The sequence below is a fragment of the Suncus etruscus genome, chromosome 1 (assembly GCF_024139225.1).
Source record: "Suncus etruscus isolate mSunEtr1 chromosome 1, mSunEtr1.pri.cur, whole genome shotgun sequence".
Lineage (NCBI taxonomy): Eukaryota > Metazoa > Chordata > Mammalia > Eulipotyphla > Soricidae > Suncus > Suncus etruscus.
Genome location: NC_064848.1, coordinates 168,630,538 through 168,657,241, shown reverse-complemented (window position 1 = coordinate 168,657,241; position 26,704 = coordinate 168,630,538). Strand labels below are relative to the sequence as shown.

The following is a 26,704-nucleotide window of genomic DNA, read 5'->3' as shown; positions in this document are numbered from 1 at the left end:
TCCCCGTGGCTGCTAGGAGAGATTTCTGTGTGTAGAGCTGGGAGTAACCCCTGAGAGTCGTCAGGTGTGAAACAAAAACAACAACAAAAAGTCAATTAAAATATTTTTTTATGGGGCCAGAGAGACAGCACAGCAGTGTTTGCCTTGCAAGCAGCCAATCCAGGACCTAAGATGGTTGGTTCGAATCCCGGCGTCCCATATGGTCCCCCGTGCCAGCCAGGAGCGATTTCTGTGCAGATAGCCAGGAGTAACCCCTGAGCACCACCCGGTGTGGCCCAAAAACAAAAACAAAAACAAAAAAAAAAAAATATATATATATATATATATATATTTCATGACAAAGACCTAAAGAGGCAAATATATCTTATACATGAACTTTTATATAATTTTAGTAAATAATTTACAGTTTTGGGGCTGGAGCGGTGGCACAAGCGGTAAGGCATCTATCTGCCTTGCCCATGCTAGCCTAGGACAGACCTCAGTTCAATCCCCCGATGTCCTATATGGTTCCCCCAAGCCAGGAGTGATTTCTGAGCACATAGCCAGGAGTAACTCACCAGGTATAGTCCAAAAATAAAAACAAAAAAATTTACAGTTTTACATTTCCATCTATCTATACTTAGTATAATAGTTATTCCCAAAAAATATCAGTTGAGAGTTTAGGCAGAGAATTTAATGTGAAAAGGGGCTGAAGCAGTGGCGCAAACAAATAGGGCATTTGCCTTGCATGCACTAACCTAGGACGGACTGTGGTTCGATCCCCCAGCTTCCAATATGGTCCCCCAAGCCAGGAGCGATTTCTTTTTTTTTTTTTTTTTTTTGGTTTTTGGGCCACACCCAGCGGTGCTCAGGGGTTACTCCTGGCTGTCTGCTCAGAAATAGCTCCTGGCAGGCACGGGGGACCATATGGGACACCGGGATTCGAACCAACCACCTTTGGTCCTGGATCAGCTGCTTGCAAGGCAAATGCTGCTGTGCTATCTCTAAGGGCCCCAGGAGTGATTTCTGAGTGCATGGCCAGGATTAACCCCTGAGCATCACTGGGTGTGGCCCAATAAAGCAAAATAAGGGGCAGGAGAAATAGCATGGAGGTAAGGTGTTTGCCTTGCATGCAGAAGGTCAGTGGTTTGAGTCCGGGCATCCCATACGGTCCCCCGAGCCTACCAGGAGCGATTCCTGAGCATAGAGCCAGGAGGAACCCTTGAGCGCTGCCGGGTATGACCCAAAAAATAGGAAAAAAAAAAAAAAAAAAGGCAAAATAAAATAAAATGTGAAAAAATAAGATATTTTAGTTACAATAAGTAAAAAGAAACTGGAACTACCATGAAAACTAAAAAGAGCATGAATTCCAGTCTCAACTTTAATTTTTCTATTCAAATTTCCAGAATAGCTGATGTTTTCTAATATAAGTAACTATAAGACTTTGTCAAATATACCTGACTTCTTAACCATACTGAAATTTTCTTTTAATATTTTTCTCTTAGGGCCAAATAAATAGTGTAGGAAGTAGGACTGCCTTGCATGCAGTCAATGGGTTCAATCCCTGGAATCCCATATGATCTCCATGCCCTGCCAGGAGTAATTCCCGAGTTCAGCCAGGAGTAACCTCTGAGCATCACCAGGTAGAGACCCAAAAGCAAAACAAAAAAATTTCCCTCTAAATATCTTCTTCTATCCCACCATTATTAACAATACTTATAAAAAATACTTATTATCAAATTTAGGATAGATACCCTAGCATCTGTTCATTACTGTTAATCTGTTCATTACTGACAAAATGATGAATGAAAATTATATTTGGCAACCTTGGGCGATAACACATTTGGCAAACAATGGTGAAAAATGAGTATGAAAGACAGGGGGGACAGATCAGAGAGACAGCACAGCGGTAAGGCATTTGCCTTGCATGCAAAAGGATGGTGATTCAAATCCCGGCATCCCAAATGGTCCCCCGTGCCTGCCAGGAGCTGTTTCTGAGCACAGAGCCAGGAGTAACCCCTGAGCGCTGCCAAGAATGACCCCCCCCCCAAAAAAAAGAAAAGACAAAAGCACTAAAGTCAATAAAATTAAGGAATGGGAGAGAAAAAGCCATATAAGCATGAAATATCAGGTAAAATCTGGCCCAATCTGATCTCTGAAATGTGCTACTGGGACAATTCAAGGAAAAGAAGACTTACCTACTATCCTCCCTAGCAGCCACTAACTATTTAAAGTTCCAATTTCCTTATATAATTGTAGCTTGGGCTGTACCTAAATTTCAATGAACTACCTTAAGAAAAAATTTTACGGGCTGAAGTGAGAGCACAGCAGATAGGGCATTTGCCTTGCACACAACTGACCCAGGTTCAATCCCTAAGTCCTCTGAGCACTGTCAAGAATGACAACTGAGCACAGAGCCAGTAGCTGGCCCCTCAAAAAAATCAATAAAGAAAAATTACTTAGAATTTCTCAATATTGGGCCAGAGAGATAGAACAGTGGTAGGGCATTTGCCTTGCATGCAGCCAACCTAGGAGGGACCCAGTTCGATTCCCAGCACTAATATGGTCCCCAAGCCTGCCAGGGGCGATTACTGAGTGCAAAGGCACGAGTAACTTCTGGAGACTGCAAGGTGTAGCTCCCAAAAACCAATTAAAGTATTTTAAAAAATAATTTCTCAATATTATGATCTAATATGGAAATGTGTTTTTGATAGTGTTGATTGCAACTGAAAATTAACTTATAAAAAAATTAACTTACAGGAGGGTAGATCATGAAACATGCATTGCATGCAAAAGGCCTAAGGTCAATTCCCAGCATCACATGTTTGCCAGAACTGCTTGGAAACAATCCAAGCAACAAGACAAGAATAGCTTCAAATACTATCAAGTGTGACCCAAAAAACAAATAGAAAAATTATTAAGTTTGTAGAGGACACAGGAATGGCTCAGTGTTAGAATGAATCTACCTTGCAAATGGGAATCATACAGTCAATTCAGGGTAGCACAAGTCCCCACAGCCTGCTATTTGGGCCCTTGGCTCCCTGACACAGAGACAGAACTAAAGTGAACACAACTAATATGACATGCAAGCATGGTAAGGTGTGCAATCTCTAAGAAGCACATGAATGCTGCAACCAGAAAATACACAATTGAGAGAAAGAGTGTGTATGTGTGTGCATGTGACTCCTGATAATTGCAACAAAGAAAAGGATGATTAACTTGCAACAGGGGTTTGATTTGTGCAGAACTTCATAACTGCTTTTCTAGAAAAAAAAAATATAATCATTTAATCTGGTCACAATGCTAACTAAATATGAAATGGACAAACTGATGAAAGAGTAAAATTCCCAGGACCAAACAGATATATGATCACTAATAGTAAGCTAGACAAAGAGGAGACCACCTACTCTAGCAGCCCGAGGGTGATGGTGGGGGATATGGGTGGCAGAAAGGGACGGGGATGGGAGGAGGACAAATTTGGTGATGGGTATTCCCCTGATTCAATGTTAATATGTACCTAAAATACTACTGTAAAAGATAAGTAAGCCAATATGATCAAAATAAAAATGAAAGATGAAAAAAATAGAAACAAAAAAAATAGTACAATTCAAAGTTAATACTCAAGAATATAACACATATCACCAAAAAAGATTAGAAGACCTTAATAGAAAGAGCACAGCTCAAAAATACAATGACCATTCTAAATGCCTAGAAACCAAAAACTTACGACTTACTCAAGTTTTGTTTTGGTTTGTTTTGGTTTGTTTTGGTTTGGTTTGGTTTGGTTTTTGGGTCACACCCGGCAGCACTCAGGGGTTACTCCAGGCTCTACACTGAGAAATCGCTCCTGGCAGGTTCAAGGACCACATGGGATGCCGAGATTCAAACCACCATCCTTCTGCATGCAAGGCAAACGCCCTATCTCCATACTATCTCTCCGGCCCCTTACTCAAGATTATTTTAAAACAATATCTGGAGAATGGAGTAATAATACAGCTGGTAGGGAACTTGCCTTACATGCAGCCAACCTAGGTTCAATCACCTGCATCCCATATGGTCTCCCAAGCACTGCCAAAGATAATTCCTAAGTGTGGGGCCAGAAGTAATCCTTACGCATCCCCAAATATGGCAAAAAAACAAACAAATTGAAATTTTCAAAGACTAGTTTATTATAAAGGGGCATTAAAACTGTTTTCTAAGGTTCTCATTGCATACATGACATTGCTTTTTGTGGTACCAGAAGTCAAACCCAGGGTCTCAAATACGAAAGGCAGGTGCTCTTACTATCAAGCTAAACTACCAGTTCACATTACTAAATTCTTTTTTTTTTTTTTTTTTTTGGGCCACACCTGGCGGTGCTCAGGGGTTACTCCTGGCAGGCTCGGGGGACCTTATGGGACGTCGGGATTCGAACCAATCACCTTGGGTCCTGGATCGGCTGCTTGCAAGGCAAACGCCGCTATGCTATCTCTCCGGTCCCACATTACTAAATTCTTTTTTTTTTTTATACACATACACACACTCACATTACTTTTTTTTTTTTTTTTTTTTTTTTTTTTTTGGTTTTTTGGGCCACACCTGGCGTTGCTCAGGGGTTACTCCTGGCTATCTGCTCAGAAATAGCTCCTGGCAGGCACGGGGGACCATATGGGACACCGGGATTCGAACCAACCACCTTTGGTCCTGGATCGGCTGCTTACAGGGCAAACACCGCTGTGCTATCTCTCCGGGCCCACATTACTAAATTCTTAACAAAGGTTTTCACCACAATCCATTAAACATCCCATTAACCAAGCCTTAATGCCAACTTCCACTATCCACAACTTCACTGACTCCCCTAATAAATTCATAGTCAAGGAATATATTTTTTCTTATGTGTTCTTTTATCTTCTGGTTTTAGGCTACACCCAAGAGTGCTCCACCAGGGGATCCAGAATACAAAGCAAACAGTCCAACCCTTTAAGAAGTATCTTACTACCCTGGTTATGTTAAGCAGATAAAATTATAGCCATTCACAAAATTTCAGGAGCCAAGTAATCTTTGAAACCCATTACCTTGATCCTAAATTAAGAAGCCCTGCTTTTAAAGGGAGAAAAACACTCTTTCAGTTTCTACTGCTTTATACAATAGTAAAGAAATACTCCTAATTCAGAAGAGAAACACTTATCAAGTCAGTTAATGCCTTAAGCCAAAAGGACTCCAAGAAAAAAAAGTCTAAACAAAGTAAATGAGGGGCTGGAACAATAGTACACAGAGGAGCCAGAGTGATAGTACAGAGAGAGTGTTTGCATGTAGCCGACCTAGTTTCAATTCCCCGCATCTCATTTGGTTCCCTGAGCCTGCCAGGAGATTTTTCTGCAGGGTGTGGCCCAAAGACCACAAAACAAACAAACAAAAATAAGCATACCTGATACCTGAGCACACACAAAAAATTACTCCTGAACATAGAGCCAGGAGTGACCCCTGAGCGCTTCCGGGTGTAGCCCAAAAAAAACAAACAAAAATAAAAGAGTCCTAGGAATTTTCGGGGGCCAGAGTGAGATAACACAGTGGTAGGGTGTTTGTTTTGCATGCTGCTGACCTAGGACGGACCCGGGTTCAATCCCCGGCATCCCACATAGTCCCCCCCCCAAGCCAGCCATGAGTGATTTCTGAGCACAGAGCCAGGAGTTACCCCCTGAGCATCACCAAGTTTGGCCCAAAAACCAAAATGAACAAATAAATAAAAAGTACAGCAGAGAAGGGAGGGCATTTGCCTTACATGAGGACAAGCCACGTTCAATCTCCAGCATCCTATAAGGTCGCCTAGCACCGCCAGAAGTAACCTGAGCATTACATAGTATATGGGAAGAGGAAGTGGAAGGGAAAGTGGGGGGAGAGAGGGGTAAGAGACAGTGAGAGAGAGAGAGAGACAGAGACAGAGAGAGACAGAGAGAGAGAGAGAGAGAGAGAGAGAGAGAGAGAGAGAGAGAGAAGGTGTTATACAACAATGTGAATTTACTAAATGTTATTAAACGGTTCATTTGGGGGCTAGAAAAACAGTACAGTTGATAAGGTACTTGCCTTGCACTTAATTGACTTGGGTTCAATCCCTAGCATCATATATGGTTCCCTGAGTACAGAGTCAGGAGTAAGTGCTGAGCAGTGCCAGGTTTTGGTATATATATACACACAACAACAACAACAACAACAAAACCTTAAAATGATTAATTTTACACTGTATAAATTTCACCTAAAAAAATTCCATGTTAGAGGTCGTAACAATAACACCACGGGAAGAGCATTTGCCTTGCCTTGCACACAGCCGACCCAGGTTCAATCCCCAGCATCCCATATGATCCCCTAAGCCTGCCAGGAGTAAATTCTAAGTGAAGAGCCAGAAGTAATCCCTGAGTGTCGCTGGGTGTGGCCCCCTCAAAAAAAAAAAAATCCATGTTAGGGCCAGAGTGATATACATTATTTACTTTGTACACAACCAACCTGGGCTTGATCTCTGGCATCCCATTCTAGTCCCTCAAGCACACCAGGAGTGTGCACCAAGATTCCTGAGTGCAGAGCTAGTAGAAACCTCTGAACACTACTGGGTGTTACCCAAAACAAACAAAATTCATGTTGAGAAGTAGGTAAAAGATAGCTCAGTCATCAGGGGAACAATGCTTTCCTAGAAAGGTGATCAACCTTGAAGGCCCCTAGAACTGGCAGGTGTAACCCTAGGGGTTCCCAGCACCACCAAAAATGCCTGGGCAACACTGCATCCTCAGGTCCTTTAATTAAACTGCCAGTCCTGTTGGTCTCATATTACTTTAGGAGCTTCCCCAAAGAAGACATTCCATAAGATAGCAACCTGAGTTTGAACCCTAGAAAACCTTTAAGGGCAGCCCTCGTGGTCCCTCCCACCCTGGGCATGAACAGCTCCACATCCTTCAGCTTTACCACTGAACTCCTTGGTCTGGCTGGCCAGCTATCATCCACTGGCAGTGACCCTAGATTTCCTGGGTACTGTTCAATAAGCATCCCCCAAAAATATTACATATGGATATATTTTAGAAATGAGATACACTTACATGCCAGCAAAGGACACAAATTCTCCAAAATAAAGGATGAAAACTGTTGTCTGCATTAGAAGCCGAAGATATTTTTGAGTACAGATGCCATGATAGAGTTCAGGAAATAATCAGGTATTTGCAGAAGAAGGGCTAGAGAAAGTAAAGGTTAAGGCACTTGCCTTACATGCAGCCAACTCAGGTTCAATCCCTAGCATCACTTATGGTCCCGAGAGTCCCACCAGAAGTGGGAACACTAAAGGATATATACAGCCAAACCTTCTGCCACATTCCCAAACTCTCACCCAACAACATATTTGCTGAAAAGCCTTAAAAACCAAAATTAAAGTGCAGGAGAGATGTTAAAGTAAGCATTTGCCTTGCACATGGCTGACCAGTTTTGATTCTCAGAATCCCAGATGATTCCCTGAACCCACCATGAGTATAGAGTCATTGGACTGCCAGTCAATTGAGCATCTCCAGGTATGGCCAAAAAAAAAAAAAAAAAATCAAAAGTAAGCCTTTGTAGGAAATAAAAAAAAAAAAAGTTCATGCAGGAGTCCCCAGGAAAACTTCACCATGAAGTTTAAACTTACTTTGTTTTAGCCGATCAATTAGGCAAGTTAAAAGCTGTTCTGAGTACTTGGGGGTCTCTGGATTCTGTTAACACAGTTGCCACAGTAAAAGCACATAATCACCCCTAAGTAATCACCTTCCAGCCCAGTGTGATGTCACTGTCTTTCAGATAAGGGCCCCTGCACTGATGTATGTATATGTATATGTATATATATAATATAACCTAGTTTCTACCAAATATAGGCTGTTAAAGTCCCTTCTCTCCTATCCCTCCTCCAATGACAATGCAAGGAGAAAAGAGAATCAGGGCCAGAGTGATAGTACAGCAGGTGACCTGGCTTTAATTCTGGGCAACCCAGATGGTCTCAAGACCCACCAGGAGTAATCCCTGAGGGCAGAGCCAAGAGTAAGCCCTGAGTAGGTATGGCCCCAAAACAAAAGATAAGTAAACAAACAAAAAATAGAATCTAAATTTCAAATTACTATGAAAAAAGACAGGAAATCAGAACTAGTGAGACCACTGACCCCTTCTTTCTGCTCTAACTGGAATTAACATGGTTTGGTACTCATGGTAAAAAAAACTAGGCTGAGTTATCAAAATTATAAAACTTAAAGGTCTTTCCTGCCATTTTTTATTACAAGTATTCTCAGATCTTCAAAAATACAAAACAATAGCAATCTAGTATCATTTAAAATACTAATTACAGGGCCCGGAGAGATAGCACAGTGGCATTTGCCTTGCAAGCAGCCGATCCAGGACCTAAGGTGGTTGGTTCGAATCCCGGTGTCCCATATGGTCCCCCGTGCCTGCCAGGAGCTATTTCTGAGCAGATAGCCAGGAGTAACCCCTGAGCACTGCCGGGTGTGGCTCAAAACCCAAAAAAAAACAAAACAAAAACAAAAAATAAAATACTAATTACAGGAGCCAGAGAGATAACACAGTGGTGGGGCATTTGCCTTGCATGCAGAAGGACGATGGTTCAAATCCCGGCATCCCATATGGTCCCTTGAGCCTGCCAGGAGCAACTTCTAAGCGTAGAGCCAGGAGTAATCCCTGAGCACTGCTGGGTGTGACCCCCCAAAAAAACCAAAAATAAAATAAAAATACTAATTACATCTTAAAAAGATTTCAACGTGACTTCAAATTGTTACTATGTATTTCACAATAGTAAGAAGTCAACTCAAAAGCACAAGTCTTGGGGCCAGAGCCATAGCACAGCAATAAGGCGTAGGTATTTGCCTTGCAGGAGGCCAACATAGGACAGACCCTGGTTTGAATCCAAACATTCCATATGGTCCCCCTGCCAGGAGCGAATTCTGAGCAAAGAGCCAGGAGTAACTCCTGAGAGCCTCAAAATAACCAAAACAAACAACATCAACAACAAAACACTAGTCTTCTTCTTTTTTTTTTTTTTAAAGAAACACAAGTCTTAACCAAAAAAAGAACAAACAAAAAAACTCAGGTCAGATGTAGCTCAACTTTAGTATTTACTTCGCACCACCCTGGATTCAGCAGCACAAACAAAAAGGAAATACCAATAATGCTTTGGAAAAAGGGTCAGAGAGAAAACTCAAAAGGCCAAGCGCATATTTAGAAAGCTGGACCAGGGTTAGATCACCAGCACTGCATGATTCCCAGAGCAACAGCTAACCCTCCCCTAGTTTAGAGCCCAGAATTGCCCCCATGCACTATGGATGTAGCAGGGAAACCAAAAATAAATAAAAGTTAACAACAACAGGGGCCAGAGGGATAGCACAGCTTAGGGCATTTGCCTTAGATGCTGAAGAATGGTGGTTCGAATCCCGGCATCCCTTATGGTCCCCCGAGCCTGCCAGGAACCATTTCTGAGCATAGAGTCAGGAGTAATGCCTGAATGCTGCCGGGTTTGACACAAAAACCAAAATAAAATAAATTTCTTTAAAAAAAAAAAAAAAAAGAGAGAATTAAACTCTGGAAAACAGGAGACAGAGCGATAGCATAGAGGTAGGGTGTTTGCCTTGCATGCAGAAGGATGGTTTGAATCCCGACATCCCGTATGGTCCCCCCAAGCCTGCCAGGAGTGATTTCTGAGCATAGAGCCAGGAGTAACCCCTGAGTACTGCTGGGTGTGACCCAAAAACAAAAACAAAAACAACTCTGGAAAACATTAAGCCTGGAAAGGAGAGCTGGTCTTATCCAATTCATTCCTTATTCAATAGAGTTCAAATCAGTGCCTAAAATGCAATAACTTATTTGATTTTGTTTTGAAGCCATATCCACCCAGCAATGCTCAGATATTAGTCCTGGCTCTGAGCTCAGGAATGAATCACTTGGGGCCGAAGAGGTAGCATAGCCGTAGGACATTTGCCTTGCACTGAGACCGACCCAGGAGGAACCAGGTTTGACCCAGGAGGAACCAGGTTCAATTCCCGTATGGTCCCCCTGCCTGCCATGGATGATTTCTGACTGCAGAGCTAGGAGTAACCCCTGAGCACTGTCGGATGTGGCCCCAAAACCAATCAATCAATAAACTTTAAAATAAAATGAATGAGGGCCGGAGAGATAGCATGGAGGTAAGGCATTTGCCTTTCATGCAGAAGGTCATTGGTTCAAATCCCGGCATCCCATATGGTGCCTGCCAGGAGCGATTTCTGAGCATGCAGCCAGGAGTAACCCCTGAGCACTGACGGGTGTGACCCAAAAAACAAAAATAAAATAAAATAAAATAAAAAGAATGAATCACTTGGGCTGGAGAGATAGTATAGCGCTAGGCCATTGGCCTTGCAAGTGGCCGACCCAGGACAAACCGGGTTCAAATCCAGCATCCCATATGGTCCCTGAGCCTGTCAGGAGTGATTTCTGAGCGCAGAAATAATTACTCAGGAGTAACCCCTGAATGCCGCCAGGTGTGGCCCATAAAACAAAACAAAGCAAAAAGAATGAATCAGTTTTGGTGATGCTCAGGAAGGAGACCATCTGGAATGCCAGAAATCGAACCCGGGCCAGCCATGTGCAAGGCAAAAGCCCCAATGCAAAATTTTTAGAATACAGATCTACTTAAGATTGAAGGAACCTGAGCAATATAGCACAGTGGGTAAGGCATTTGCCTTGCACATGGCTAACCCTGGTTGGGTCCCTGGCATTCCATCTGGTCCCCAGAGCAACACCAAGAGTAATTCCTAAGTGCAGAGCCAGGAGTCTTGATGGATGTGGTTAAAAAATTTTAACCCTGCATGTTAAGCTTCTTTAACCCACAGAATGTTTGATTTATATTTCATTCCTCTGACCAACTTTAAATGAGGCTGTCTGCAGAACGTGATCCATTTTGTTTAATGAGGAGTTTAGGCTGTTCAGATACCTGCAAACAGTTCTCACCTTACCACCACACTTAGTCATCATTGGAATGTGTTACACGTTTTCTTGTACAGCTACATTGCCTTCATCTGCTGCTTTCTATTATTACTTTGTAAGTGTACCCTGAGGCTAAGCAATAGAAGTATGCCAGGAAAGCAATTAATAATTCAAATTGTTCCTCACCGAGACCACCAACCTGCTTAATCATTCTGCCTTTACTTAATGTTTTCTTTGCCTTTAATAGCCTGACTATCGCTGCTTTTGTCTTTTATTTATAAAACCCTTCTTTCGCAAATCAGACAAAAGTTTGAATGAAGTATATCCAGTACTTCAGGATAAAGCAACCAGGTGAATTTAATAAAACCATGCCAGTTCAAGTGAAGATTGCTCTGCAACAAACAGCAAGTATAAATTCTTTGAATTCAGGGGGAAGAAAATGAAAAAAACAAAAAAACAAAAAACTAGAAGTTCCAGTTTCTTTGCTTCTGGCTTAATCCAAAGAAAGGCTTTTTCTCAAACCAGATCATTCCTGCTAGGCCCAAAAAAAAAAGACCAAAAAAAAAAGGGAGTGGGAGGAAGGAAGATCCAAGATCCAAGCTCAAAAATGTGTTTCATTTACTTCCTCCTCTCTCCCTTCAAGTCGATTCAGGAGGTTTCTGCTTTTCTCTTTCCTCAAGTGAGAGAGAAATTCCTCCTTTCTCCCAGGCGGTCGAGATTCCAGGGTCCTTGTTTTCCTCCACTGCAAAGTAGGGAGGGAACAAGGCAATCCCAGAAAGGCGAGCTTTTTTGGGGGTGGGGAGGCAATCCTTTTCCCTGTGGCTGTCTGGACATGTCCCAATCTCGGGGTGCACGACGCCCAGCGGGGAGGAAGGGCTCCCTGGGGCCTCCAGCCTCTGCCGGCCACACCCCTGGCCTTGGGCCTTCTACCCTCCCGATTTCACACTACCACACCGCTCCCACACACCCCCTGAACCTCAACAGCCGCCACCCCCAAGGATGCCCTCACCCCACACCACAGCCCAGGCGACGGAGAACTCGCCCCAGCCCTCTGGCTCACAACGGTCACGGCCACTTCCATCAACGGTCACGCTCCCAGGATTTCCTCTCCCCCAGCCACCTCCCTCCCAGCCACCTGGGGTTCCCCATCTCCCCTGGAAGAGGAAGAAGGCACACACCCCGCAAAGGCTGTCGCCTAGAACTCACCGGAGGCAAGGGCGGGGGTGACGGCGGCAGCCAGAGAGCACGGCCCGAACGCTGGTGGAATGGTTTCCTGCACGTCACGATTCCTTCCTTCTCCAGGGCTGACCCACTGCGCAAAACCCACTTTGCCAGGGACAAAGATGGCGGACGGGGACATGACGTCGGGAACGTCGCCGCCGTGACGTCACCCAGGCGCGCGGGAAACCAAAAAGCTGAGTATCTCTTGTCGTCTTGGAGATGCACACTGCTTAAGACTCAGGCCTCCTACTAGAGCCTTTAGTGACCGGCCTAAGGTAGAGTTTTAACAGACGGAAATGTTTCCTCGCACAAAAGTTTTCTAGAAACCTAAAGGAGATGTGTTTTAAAAAGGAAGCAAAGAGACCACATCAACTAAATATTGGCTAGTTCAGGATCTTGGCACAAATAATGGCATCCAATCTAGGAAAACTACAGAAACTGGAAGACTCAAGGAAGGACTGCAAGGAAAAGCGATTGTGACGACCTCTGGTCTCAGTTCGGATTCTTGACCTGAAAGTGACTCACAGAACTTGTCTTCTCAACGTTTTCTTATCTCTACAAGTCTGATCTCTATGGCTTGTAAAGTTTAATGGGAGCAAGTGGGGAAAGTAGAATAGGTGTGCTTAAAAAAGCTAATTGAGGGCCCGGAGAGATAGCACAGCGGCGTTTGCCTTGCAAGCAGCCGATCCAGGACCAAAGGTGGTTGATTCGAATCCCGGTGTCCCATATGGTCCCCTGCCTGCCAGGAGCTATTTCTGAGCAGACAGCCAGGAGTAACTCCTGAGCAACGCCGGGTGTGGCCCCAAAACAAAAACAAAAAAAGCTAATTGATTCCTGGCAGGAAATAAGACCATGATCTAGGATCTGAAACAAGTTGGTGAAAATAAAAGAAACTAGTTGTTGATGAAACTAGATGTCTATGAATTATATAAAAGGAAGAAGGGGAGAGAGAGTGGAGAGTTAAGAGGGAAAAGTTTGGGCTGGAGAGATAGCATGGAGGTAAGGCTTTGCCTTTCATGCAGGTCATTGGTTTGAATCCCGGCATCCCATATGGTCCCCAGAGCCTGCCAGGAGTTATTTCTGATCGTGGAGCCAGGAATAACCCCTGAGCACTGCCCGGTGTGACCCAAAAACAAAACAAAAACAAAACAAAAAAAAAAGAAAGAGGAAAAAGATTTCCTTTTTTTTTTTTTTTTTGGTTTTTGGGCCACACCCGGCGGTGCTCAGGGGTTACTCCTGGCTGTCTGCTCAGAAATAGCTCCTAGCAGGCACAGGGGACTATGGGACACCGGGATTCGAACCAACCACCTTTGGTCCTGGATCGGCTGCTTGCAAGGCAAACGCTGCTGTGTTATATCTCTGGGCCCCAATTTCCCATATTTTTTATCTGTCAACTCTAGATCGATATGTGTGCATTTTAAATGTTAATTGTTACATAGTCAAGCATGTGAAAATGTCCTAGAACATGTTTACATCTCGCAGTTATCCCTCTTATAGAGATAAACTGGAAACTTAAGACCTTAAGCAAGGACAATATGAACATAGTAAATTAAATGGATAGATTATTTTGACAGAAAATTTACAATAAAATGTTAAACAAAAATAATAGAAGTAAATATAAAATACTAGAATAATCAATCATTATTGCTGATGTACTTTAATCGATGGCATTGAAAAGCAATTTTATTAACATTTTCTGTACTCTTCAAATGGTCTAAGTTGAACATTATTATTGAAAAACACTTTTTTTCTTGGGGCCAGAGAAATAGCCTGGAGGTAGGGCATTTGCCTTGCATCCAGAAGGACGGTGGTTCAAATCCCGGCATCCCCTATGGCCCCCGTGCCTGCCAGGGGTAATTTCTGAGCACAGAGCTAGGAGTAACCCCTGAGCACTGCCAAGTGTGACCCAAAAACAACAGCAACAACAACAAAAACACTTTTTACTCATGTTTACTGAAGCACTATTCACAATAGCCAGAATCTGGAAACAACCCAAGTGCCTAAGAACAGATGAGTGGACAAAGAAACTATGGAACACTTACACAATGGAATACTATACAGCTGATAGAACTATGAAGTCATGAAGTTTGCTTATACATGAATAGATATGGAGAGTATGATGCTGAGTAAAATGAGGGAAAGGGGTAGATATAGAGTGATCAGATTCATTTGTGGCATATAAGAGATACAATGGTAATAATTCTCAAAGACAATAGAGACAAGGGCTAGGAGGACCAATACACTAAAAGAAGCCTGCCATGAAGAGCCAGGCAATGCAGTTAGGGCAGAGAAGGGATCACTATGATGATAATCATAGTTGGAAAGGAAGAATTCTCTGGGCAAGAATCGGGTACTGAGAGGAAGTAAAGAGTTATACTTAATAAACTTTCAGTAACTACTGCAAACCACATGTTTGGGGGGTGAGAAGAGAAAGAGAAAAAAATGCCTGCCATAGAAGCAAAAAAGGATAAGGGCAGGGGGAAGAGGAATGGGGACATGGTGGCAGGAAATGTGCACTGAAAAGGTGGGTACTGTACATTGTATGATTGAAACTCAATATGAACAACTTTGAATCATCTCAAGATGATTCAATTAAAGAAAAAATTCTTTCTGTGCTCAGAAATTGCTCCTGGCAGGCTCAGGGGACCATATGGGATGACTGGATTCAAACCTAGGTCCATCCTTTTTTGTGGTGGAATAAAATAGATTTTACTGAACAAAACTGAAATGTGCGGAAAGAGAGAGGTGGAATATGTTCAAGAGAGAGCATGTGGCTTCTCCAGTGTGGAAAAAACAAAATACATAGACAAGTAAAATTCATGTTCCCAGAGAATACAGGCCTTAAAGAGCAAGTTTAAAAGGTTTTTTGTTTTGTTTTGTTTTGTTTTGTTTTGTTTTGTCATACCTGGTGATGCTCAAGGGTTACTCCTGGCTCTTTGCTCAAAAATCGCTTCTGTCAGGCATGGGGGATGGGATGCCGGGAATTGAATCGAGATCCATCTGTGGTTGGCCAAGTGAAAGACAAATGCCCTACCATAGTGCTAACGCTCAGGCCCCTATGTCATTAAGTTTTGTGGCCAGATAGATATAGTCTTGCAGGATGAGCGCTTGCCTTGCATGCAGCTAACCTGGCTTCAATCCCCAGCACCCCACATGGTCCCCTAAGCATTTCCAGAAGTAATTTCTGAATGCAGAGCCAGGAGTGAGCCCTGAATACTGAAGGGTGTGGAGCCCAAACATGATAAATATTAATTTTGAGGAATACATAATGAGTATAAATATGTTTGAGGCAACGCTAGAGAGGGAAATAATGACAGTATAAATTCCGAGAGGATTATATACCATTTCTTCCTGAAGTTTTAATTTTCTAAGTTTTGAGCAGGGAATTTGAGGCAGGGGAGGGGGGATTGTGGAATCATAGAGAGTTGAACCCAAGTCCACTTTGTACAACACAGCTCCCTACACACTGTACTATCTCTTTGGCCCATTAAACAATGACACAAGTTTATGTCTGTGTGTTTTGGGGGGTGGCACCCAGCAGTGCTCAGGATTTACTCCTGGCTCTGTACTCAGTAATACTCCTAGTAGATCTCAGGGGACCATATGAGATATCAGTGATGGAACCTATGACCGTATCCAAGATAAGTGCCCTTCTGCTATATTATCCCTCCAACCCTAACAATGACAAATTTTATTCAGCAAGAACTTGATATTGAATACAGCTCTAACTTTCTAGAGAAAGAGAATTATAAGTGAACTTGAAGCTATTTGGTGAGGATAGAGCGTGGTGATCTGACGGATTGTTGCAAGTCAGCCCCTGAAGAGGTTGACTGATGGAGGGATGGAGGATGAGGTCTTTCCCCTCCAGCTCAGAGCACGCTTCTGCCACCCTGTTCAGCCGGTGGTTCTGAGGTGAAGCAGCGGGTAAACAGCTCGCAGACAGTCAGGCTTGTGGAAATTTTAGCTTTATTCGGTGGACAAGACTGAAGTCCAAAGCCTCAGCATCAGTTCCAGCCAAAAGCCCCTTGCCTTCCACAGACCCTTGTTTTTATCCCCCAGAATCAGGTACCACCCAATGGTGGAAGCAGAATCAGATACCACCCTAGAATGGGGCAGAATGCCAGGTCACACCCTAGGGTAGGGCACAATCACCGATCAGGGTAGGGTCAGTAATATAATAATCCCATAAAATGTTTACATATACAACAATGGATCACCTCTCTATGCTTACTAATAATTTACAGGAAAAAATAATACATTCCAATTATCTGCTGTGTAAATTTGCTGCCTAAAATTACTACTAAAAAACAAACTTTAAAGAATATGTACTAGGGGCCGGAATGATAACACAGCAGGTGTTTGTCTTGCATGTGGCTGACCAGGTTTGATCCCCAGCATCCCATATGGTCCCTCAAGCCTGCCAGGAGTGATTTCTGAGCACAGAGCTTGGAGTAACCCCTGATTGCAGTCCAGTGTGACCCAAAAACCAAAAACCAAAAAAAAAAAAAAAAAAAAAAAAGTGAATTGCAGAAACAAAATAAGCAACATGCTTTGGCTCCAAGACAGCCTGGTAATAGGATGTAGATATTTAATACAATTGCACTGATATTCCTTCCTTTACCTAAGAACATTTTATTATGTTGGTGGTGGCTTTTTATTTATTTATTTTTTAATTCCAACACCTGCTTTTTAATTTACTGCTCTTTTCTCTTGATTATGGATAACATTTTCAAAATTCTATATTTCATGCATAGCAAATTTTAAAAAAAATTTTATCGAAAGCATTGTGAATTACAAGTCTTTCACAGTTGTATTTCAGGTACATAGTGACAGTGAATTAGGGCCATTCCCAACACCAGTGTTGACCTCCCTCCACCATAGTTCAAGCATGCATCTCAAACCTCCACCCTTAGCCCCCTGGACTGCTAGTATAACAGGTCCATTTAGTGTATAGCTTGTTATAGTTTGGATCTCTTGATTCTATTATCATTGACCTTGGTTTGGGTATTTAGGTCTGATTTTTTTTGTTTTTGTTTTAACTAAATATTTTTAATCTTTATTTAAACACCGTGGTTACAAATATGATTATAGTTGTATGATTTCAGTCATGTAAAGAACATCCCCCTTCACCAGTACAACATTCCTACCACCAATGTCTCAAATCTCCCTCCTCCCCACCCCACCCCACCCACACCTGTACTCAAGACAGACTTTCTACTTCCCTTATTCATTCACATTGTTAGGATAGTTCTCAATGTAGTTATTTCTCTAACAGCACTCATCACTCTTTGTGGTGAGCTTTATGTCATGAGCTGCATCTTCCAGCCCTCATGTCTTTCGTCTCTGAAAACTATTGCAAGAATGTCTTTCAGGGGCCGGAGAGATAGCACAGCAGTGTTTGCCTTGCAAGCAGCCAACCCAGGATCTAAGCTGATTGGTTTGAATCCCGGTGTCCCATATGGTCTCCCCCCCTCCCACCCCCACCGTGCCTGCCAGGGGCTATTTCTGAGCAGACAGCCAGGAGTAACCCATGAGCAACACCGGGTGTGGCCCAAAAACCAAAAAAAAAAAAAAAAAAAAAAAAGAAAGAAAAAAAAAAGTCTTTCATTTTTTTTTAAAACCCAGAGTGAGACCATTCTGTGTCTTTCTCTCTCTCTCTGACTTATTTCACTCAGTATAATAGATTCCATGTACATCCATATATAGGAAAATTTCATGACTTCATCTCTCCTCATAACTGCATAATATTCCATTGTGTATATGGTGGTGGCTTTTTTAAGTGGGGTGTAACAGAGGTAGACTTGAGAAAAGTGCTTTTACTTTTTTGCTCAACCTATCCTGACCACCAGCAATTGAGCAAATATCTGGCTCTTGGTCAGTACTAGTAAAGCTGGCAACAAGCACCTATGGAACAGATTCCCACAATGCAGCTGTCAAACTGTGCCTGAAATCCACTTATTCTGCCTGACTTTGAAGATGATTTCTTGTGGCGCTGTGGAGTCAGGCTGGAGTGGGAAATTGCTCTTTGCAGGAAAGTTAGTTCTAACATCGGCACAGCATTCAAAATAGTCACTTTTCCCTCATAGAAAAAAATTTCAGGAGTCAAATAGTGAAACGATAGTTTTTCTTTTTTTTCTTTTTCGGTTTTTGGGTTACACTTCTCCAGGCAGGCTCGGGGGAATATATGGGATGCCGGGATTTGAACCACCGTTGTCCTTCTGCATGCAAGGCAAATGCCCTACCTCCATACTATCTCTCCGGCCCCAGTTTCTCCTTTTCAAAAAGCTCAGGATTTGGAAAAACAAGAGCTCAGGATTTGTATTTCAAGGGGTGTTGTCTTCCTGCCTTTGGGCTACTTCAGGGCCAGCAATTTCTTTTTTTGTTTTGTTTTGTTTTGTTTTTGAGTCACACCCGGCAGCGCTCAGGGGTTACTCCTGGCAGGCTCGGGGGACCATATCGGATGCCGGGATTCGAACCACTGACATGCTGCATGAAAAGCAAACGTTTTACTTCCACACTATTTCTCCGGCTCCCTAGGGCCAGCAATTTCTTAAGTTTTGTCATTTCTCAAATGTGCATTACCAGGGGCCCTAAATCTACTGTCTGCAACAAAATAAAAATCATATGGCTAACGGTTAATGAAGTACATCATCCTTGATGTGAGTTATGCTTGGACTATCAAGCTTATCAAATCCAGAAGACACAGCAGAGCTACCTGTTTGGATAAAAGAAAGATAGAAAGAAAATAAAGAAAAAAAGAAAAAGAAAGAGAAGGAAGGAAGGAAGGAAGGAAGGAAGGAAGGAAGGAAGGAAGGAAGGAAGGAAGGAATCGCCCCAAATTCCGAGGAAAAGCTGGAACCTTTCTCTCCTCTCAGTAAACTTTATCAAGGCGACAATAAAGCTTAAGACTTCTATGACAATCTCCTACCAGGCTACGTGGCTTCAAATACTTCCCAGAAGGTAGACTATAAATTTAAGCTCTATCCCCAACTCCGCACATCTGAAGAACCTTCGGGTAGCCTTTACTCCCTGGGTCCCTAACTTCCATGGCCCGGTAACACAAGCTCCTCATTCCAGGCGCGACGCTCCAAATGCTTTGCCCAACAGACGTCTGCTTTGACTTTCGGCCAGCCTTCGACAACCAGCTATATACGCAGAACAGGTGAAGAAACGGGTGACCAGGCCAGTCCAGCACAAGGCCGCTTTCAAGTTCCGCGGGGCGGAAGCGGAAGTTCCCCTAGGACCATAGAGCCGCCTACTTCCGGTTTCCGGGCCGCGGTGAAGCTAGAGCGTCTCACCTGTGCTCGTTGTCCCCGCGGCCCTGGCGCTGCGCCGTTCCCGGCGGCGGATCCCGTCCTAGAGCGGACCTCTCCTTTCCAGAGCCGCGTGGTGGGTGCTTCTCGCCGCGCCGGGGGGTTCAGCGCGCAGCTGGCACGGGCAGGGAGACTGCCACGGCGACACCGACTGAGTCCTGGCACTCCCCTCGCGATTGAGACGCCCTGATTCTCAGCCCCAGCACGACTGCAGTTCGGGGCGCACAGTTCTTTGCGCAGCCTTGACTTTGTAGGCACGCTCTGCCCAGTGAGGCGCGGCTTTTGACATTCTACCAGCACCCCCTAAACACCACTTCCTCCCGGTCTGTGTCCCTTTGGGTCTTGGCTTCGACTCCAGACACCCAACTCACCCCAGAGGCGGTGGTGGTTGACTTCTCCCCGCCCCCTTTTTCCGTCTAGGTGTCAGGAACTCCCCGTGTCCTGCAAAAGTCCCTTTCAGATTGAGGAGCGCCCCGATGCTCCAAACGAGTTCATGCTTGCTACAGGGTTTGTAAGCAGAGGGCAAGGCGGTGCACAAGCGAAGTGATGGCCGAGCACGGGGCCCACATCACGGCGGCCGCTGTGCTGGACGACCAGCCCTCCATATTCGAGGTGGTAGCACAGGACAGTCTGATGACAGCGGTGAGACCTGCTCTTCAGCATGTGGTGAAGGTAAGGCTGAAGCTCGACAAAGTTTACAGGATTATTTGGAAGCCTAGATTTAGAAATAGTCGATGGGCATACAATTTGTATCCGATTAACTGTTCTTGAGTTCCTGTCATGTGTAGAAGCTTATTCTAAAATGACTACCCAGACTTAAGCTTTTATGGTGGTAAGCGAGATGGCACACCAGGGGGATCCCTATCTAGTCTTTGGGAGACCATGCTTTGGCAGGATACAACTTGGGGATCTTGAGTACAAAATTCGAGCTTCAGTCCTTAGAGCAATCTCCCAGGCCTCACTAAAGGCATTTTTTTAAGATCCTAAAAGATGCACTTTATATAAGCCCAACATATGGATTATGGGTGGGTAGGGATGTAAAATAAAAGACATATAAGGCCAGAGCAATAGTACAGTGGTCAGGTTGCATGCCTTGCACTTGGCTGACCCGGATTCATCCCATATGATCCCATAAGCACTGACAAGAGTGATTCCTGAGTGCAGAGCCAAGACTAATCCTTGAGCATTGTCAGGTCTGGGCCAGAAACCAAAACAAAACCAAAAGACATAACAGTGGTATAACAGAATGGGTTTCATATGGATTTATTTTGCTTTTTAGGTTCTGGCAGAATCAAATCCTGCCCGTTATGGTTTCCTTTGGAAGTGGTTTGATGAAATCTTTGCCCTGTTAGATTTTTTGCTCCAACAACATTATCTGTCTAAAACCAGTGCCTCATTTTCAGAAAATTTTTATGGCTTAAAGCGGATTGTAATGGGAGACACACACAGGCTCCAGAGACTGGCCAGTGCTGGTCTCCCAAATAAGCAACTTTGGAAGTCAATTATATTACTGGTTCTTCTTCCATACCTGAAAGTGAAGCTGGAGAAGCTGGTTTCTAGCTTGAGAGAAGAGGATGAATATTCAATCCACCCCCCTTCTTCCCGATGGAAACAATTTTATAGAGCCTTCCTGGCAGCTTATCCATTTGTTAACCTGGCCTGGGAAGGCTGGTTTCTTGTACAGCAACTTCGCTATATCTTAGGAAAGTCTCAGCATCACTCTCCTCTGCTGAGTCTAGCTGGAGTACGGCTTGGCCGGCTTACAATTCAGGATATACAAGCTCTGGAACGCAAAGCAGCAGAAGCCCACACAATGCAACAACCAGCCAGGAGGTAAGCCTTTCCATTTCCTAAATCTTAATTTTTTTTTTAATTTCTAAAATATTACTTCAGTTTTACAAAATTTGAGGCATTTCATAAAATCAGAAAAATTCCCATTTGTAAACAAGGTTTATCATCCAGTATACCTGCACCATCAAACTAGTAATATTTTTGGATACACATGCTGGGCCCTGTGCTGAGTGTTGGCTTTAAGTTTTTATTAGTCCTCATCACAACCCAATGAAATAAATGCACTAGACCCAAGGAAAAGTCCTAACAGCTTAAAAACTTTCCCAAGACTACACAGAAGCAGATAGAGCTGAGATTCTGACTCAATTAATACAATTCTAGATTGCTTTTAGTCATGATACTACTTCTTGTTCAAATTTTTTGTGTTTTTGTTACTGAATAATTTTTAAGTTGGGTTTTTTTTTTCATGTAATATCTTCCACCGGGAAAAAAAATGTATAATTGGCACTTTATGAAAAGGCAAAATAAGCTAATTATTAAAAATTTGAACTAGAGGTTGGAAAAAATAGTATAAGGGTTAAGGCACTTGTTTTGTAATGTATGCAGCTAATCTCAGTTACATCACTGGCATTGCATATAGGCCCTCAGCGCTGCTAGATGTAATCCCTGACTACAGAGCCAGAAAAGAACCTTTGCACTATGAAGTATGGCCCAACCCCGCCCCCCCCAAAAGTTAAATGACTAGGGCCAGGAAGGTGGCTCAAGTGTTAAAGCACTTGCCTCACACTCTGTGACCATGGGTTGGATGTTACCTATCATTCCAATACTACAGTAAATAGCCTAGTGGTCCCCAATTATCCTAGCTAACAAAATTTTAATTTGGGGGAGGGACATTTCTAACTCCCAATATCCCTGGGGTCCAATGGCATAGGTATTTATGCTCCTAAAATACTAAAATCAAAATAATTTAGAATAGATCTTTAAAGAGTTGCTAAGTTAGTAGCTATTCAGTTCCCAGACTGATCCATGAGTTTGGTGAAAAGTGTAAGAAATACAGTTAGGGGCTAGAAAGATCATAATTCAGAAGGTAGAATGCTTGCCTTGCATGCGGCCAACCTGGGTTTGACCCACGTATGGTCTCCTGAGCCCTACTAGGAGTAAGCCCTGAGTACCACTGGGTTGGTCCAGAAGCCAAAAAGAAAAAGAAAAATGCATTTATATCATATATATAATGCACATATATGTGTTCTGTGATGACACATCTAAATCACACTTTTTTCTTTTTTCCTTCTTGTATTCTGCCAACAGTGTTAGAGAGAAAGTAACTTCTGCTCTGAAGAAAGCTGTGGGGGGTGTTGCCGTATCCCTGTCATCAGGCCTGTCTATGGGTGTGTTCTTCCTGCAGTTCCTTGAGTGGTGGTACTCCTCTGAAAACCAAGAGACCATCAAGTCGCTGACTGCTCTGCCTACACCCCCACCACCTGTACATTTAGACTACAATTCTGATTCTCCCCTGTTACCCAAGTCAAAGACTGTCTGCCCACTGTGTCGTAAGACCAGGGTAAACGACACAGTTCTGGCCACTTCTGGTTATGTGTTTTGTTACCGCTGTGTATTTAATTATGTGAGGAGTCACCAAACTTGTCCCATTACAGGTTATCCAACAGAAATACAACATCTGATTAAGCTGTACTCTCCTGAAAACTGAAGGGAATTTCCATCTTATTCCACTACAAATTGGTTGCACTATAAGGTCACAGGGCTAACTTTCGGTATGGTGTGGAACAATTTATTGTTTCTCAGCCTCAATTCCTAATTATGCAATTCTTAAAAAAGCATACAGACTTTTTCAAAAAGGATATATCTACTGATACTAACCTTTTCCCTTGCCCTCTAGACCTCTACTTCAACTTGACCAGACTGATTAGGGTAGGAGAAGCAAGATTGCAAGGGACTTGCAGGTCAATGTAGAAGAAATGTAGGTGAAGAGATTAATTAGTACAGAAGTATTTCCTGTTCTTGTCCTTAAAGAACAAGCACAGGGCTGGAGAGCAAGTACAGAGGTTAAGGTGCTTGTCTTGCAACACAGTTCGGATCCTGGTTTGCACAACAGGATTCCCTGAGCAATGCAACTGTGTCCCCGCCCCACCCTGCTCTTCCCTTTCTAAAAAGAGATACAGCTCTCAGAAGAATGGGAAGGGAAAGCTAGCCTTTCTTTAATCTGCCTCTGATAGAGGCTTGATCAGTTTACAATGTGAAATATGGACCTGTTCTATAGTAATATATAATAATACTTTAGAAAGATAACTGCTCTTTCTATATACTGTGACCCATTTGTTAACATCTTTATCAGTGTTTTAAAGATTTCTCTATGAGCCATAAATCTTTTTCTGAAAATTGATTAAAGGAAAATAGAGGTTGAGAATTTGTTTATATAGTTGTCTGGAGATTTGTGTGAAAGCAAGCCTACTAAGCAATCAAGAGATGAAATGCTGATCATTAATTATGTCTAAAGAATCTTTTAAGAATCTTTTAATAAGTGGACTAGAGTGATAATACAGCACATAGGGGATTTGCCTTGCATGCAGCCAACCCAAGTTTGAGCCACAGTATCCCATATTGTCACTAGAGCCCTGCAAGGAGTAAACCCTGAGCATTGCTGGTGTGGCCCAAAACCAAAACAAAACAAAAAAAAACAAACAAAAAAAGGAATATTTAGGGGCCAGAGAGATAGCATGGAGGTAAGGCATTTGCCTTGCATGCAGAAGGACGGTAATTCGAATCCCGGCATCCCATATGGTTCCCTGAGCCTGCCAGGAGCAATTTCTGAGCATAGAGCCAGGAGTAACCCCCGGGCACTGCCAGATGTGACCCAAAAACAAAAAAAAAAAAAAAAGGGGGGGAGTATTTAATAATTTATTCTGCTTACAGGTAGAGTTTGCTGAACTGGCATGAATTTATTCTGGCTGTTACTAAAGTTTCTATGAAACAACATTTTAAGAATAAAAATTTTTGGCAATGATCTAGTCTATGTTGTCATGATTATATGAAAACAAAGATTATTTGAGGTATTTAAGTTTTTCATCCACTGGAGCCTGAACGATAGCACAGTGAGTAGAGAGCATTTGCCTTGCACATGGCTGACCGGGTTCAATCCCCAGCATCTCATATGGTCCCCAAAGCCTGTCCAAAGTAAGCCCTGAGGTGTGCCAGTGGGTGTGGTCCAGAAACCTAAAATAAATATTTCATCCAGAATACTTTACTTTTTGAGCTATTTTTTGTATTAAACAGATGCCTTTTTTCCCCCTAATTGGTAGCTGGAGGGAAAAATCTGGTTGGCACTCCAATGGTTAAGAATGTAGCTTTGGGGCCGGGCGGTGGCGCTAAAGGTAAGGTGCCTGCCTTGCCTGCGCTAGCCTTGGACGGACCGCGGTTCGATCCCCCGGTGTCCCATATGGTCCCCCAAGCCAGGAGCAACTTCTGAGCGCATAGCCAGGAGTAACCCCTGAGCATTACCGGGTGTGGCCCAAAAACCAAAAAAAAAAAAAAAAAAAAAAAAGAATGTAGCTTTGAGGGGCCGGCGAGGTGGCGCTAGAGGTAAGGTACCTGCCTTGCAAGCGCTAGCCAAGGAAAGATTGCAACTCCGGTTCGATCCCCCGGCGTCCCATGGTTCCCCCCCAAGCCAGGGGCAATTTCTGAGCGCTTAGCCAGGAGTAACCCCTGAGCATCAAACGGGTGTGGCCCGAAAAACCAAAAAAAAAAAAAAAAAAAAAGAATGTAGCTTTGTGTGAAAATCCTAATATCATAAATACTACTGATGGACCATAGAGTAGTACAGCAGATATGTCACTTGCTTTGCATGCAGCTACCCTACATTCTATCCTGGAACCTGATATAGTCCCTAGAGCCCACCAGGAGTGATCCTTGAGTACAGAGCCAAAAGTAAACCCTGAGCACTGTTAGGTATGCCCCCCTTCCAAATAAAGTCCCACAGAAATACTTAAATTGCCTCTGTAGGAAAGAAAATTCATGCCATTGAATTAAATTCTGAAAAAAATTTTAAATCACTAGAAAAGATGAAAATCATTTGTAAGTACTCATGCTAAGTTTTTCAGTACTCAAACTTATTTTAGCAATTCAAAGCACATTTTAACAGTACAAAGTCCTAAATTTAATTCTGAAATGGGATACCCTAAGGACTTAAAAATATGAACACATTTGTATATCTTTTGGGGGGGGTTTTGGTTACACCCGGCAGCGCTCAGGAGTCACTCCTGGCTCTACACTCAGAAATCGCTCCTGGCAGGCACAGGGGACCATATGGGATGCCGGGATTCAAACCACCGACCTGCATGCAAGGCAAATGCCCTACGTCCATGCTATCTCTCTGACCACAAATTTGTATATCTTAAGAATACAATGATTGAGGGGCCCGGAGAGATAGCACAGCAGTGTTAGCCTTGCAAGCAGCCGATCCAGGACCAAAGGTGGTTGGTTCGAATCCCGGTGTCCCATATGGTCCCCCGTGCCTGCCAGGAGCTATTTCTGAGCAGATAGCCAGGAGTAACCCCTGAGCACTGCCGGGTGTGGCCCAAAAACCAAAAAAAAAAAAAAAAAAAAAAAAAAAAAAAAAAAAAAAAGAATACAATGATTGCAATAATGCTTGTCAAACCTCAAGTTTTTACAAAAATAGTCATACCATTAAACATTTTTAATACGTTGGGGCTAGAGCGATAGCACAGCAGTAGGGTGTTTGCCTTAAACAACTGATTCGGGTTTGATCCCCACGATCCCATACGGTCTCCTGAACCTGCCAGGAGCAATTTCTGAGTGTAGAGCCAGGAGTAACCCCTGAGACAACCAGGTGTGGTCCAAAAAACAAACAAGCAAATTTTAATACATTTACTTAAAATGAGGGAAAGGAATCCTTTACTTTCCCCAATACCTAGAAGAAGGACCCTGAGTCAGCATTGACTCAGTCCATAAGGCTGGAAGCCCCCTGACCATATGCTTTTCTCCCTTATGTCTTATTTTCTTAATTCTGTGGCTTCTGCTTTTTTCCCTTCTGCCCCCTTACCATATTCTTTGCTCCCTTATATCTTACTTTAATTTTTGTGGCCTGCTTAAAACCCATTCACCCGGGATTGGATTATGGCAAGTGGAACCTCTACATCAAAATATTTAAGTCCAAAAAATAAAAAAATAAAATAAAATAAGGGCCCGGAGAGATAGCACAGGGGCGTTTGCCTTGCAAGCAGCCAATCCAGGACCAAAGGTGGTTGGTTCGAATCCCGGTGTCCCATATGGTCCCCCGGGCCTGCCAGGAGCTATTTCTGAGCAGACAGCCAGGAGTAACCCCTGAGCACCGCTGGGTGTGGCCCAAAAACCAAAAAAAAAAAAAAAAATTTAAGTCAATAAGGGATTTGAACCATATTGAAAAGTAACATGAT

General features: G+C 43.2%; 2 protein-coding genes across 2 annotated transcripts in view; one reads left to right on the top strand and one right to left on the bottom strand.

Moving 5' to 3' along the window:
• AP2B1 (adaptor related protein complex 2 subunit beta 1) overlaps positions 1–12,271 on the bottom strand; it is a 156,133-nt gene extending 143,862 nt beyond the window's left edge. The window contains exon 1 of the mRNA XM_049771462.1: positions 12,136–12,271. The gene's annotated coding sequence lies outside the window, so the exon portion shown is untranslated. The remainder of the gene's footprint in view (positions 1–12,135) is intronic.
• A 7,670-nt stretch (positions 12,272–19,941) lies between these two features.
• PEX12 (peroxisomal biogenesis factor 12) lies at positions 19,942–23,526 on the top strand. The gene is made up of 3 exons (XM_049772339.1): positions 19,942–20,135; positions 20,743–21,296; positions 22,563–23,526. Exons 1-3 carry the CDS (start codon positions 20,010–20,012, stop codon positions 22,960–22,962), a joined length of 1,080 nt encoding a protein of 359 aa, XP_049628296.1. The 5' UTR covers positions 19,942–20,009; the 3' UTR covers positions 22,963–23,526.
• The last annotated feature ends 3,178 nt before the right edge of the window (positions 23,527–26,704 follow it).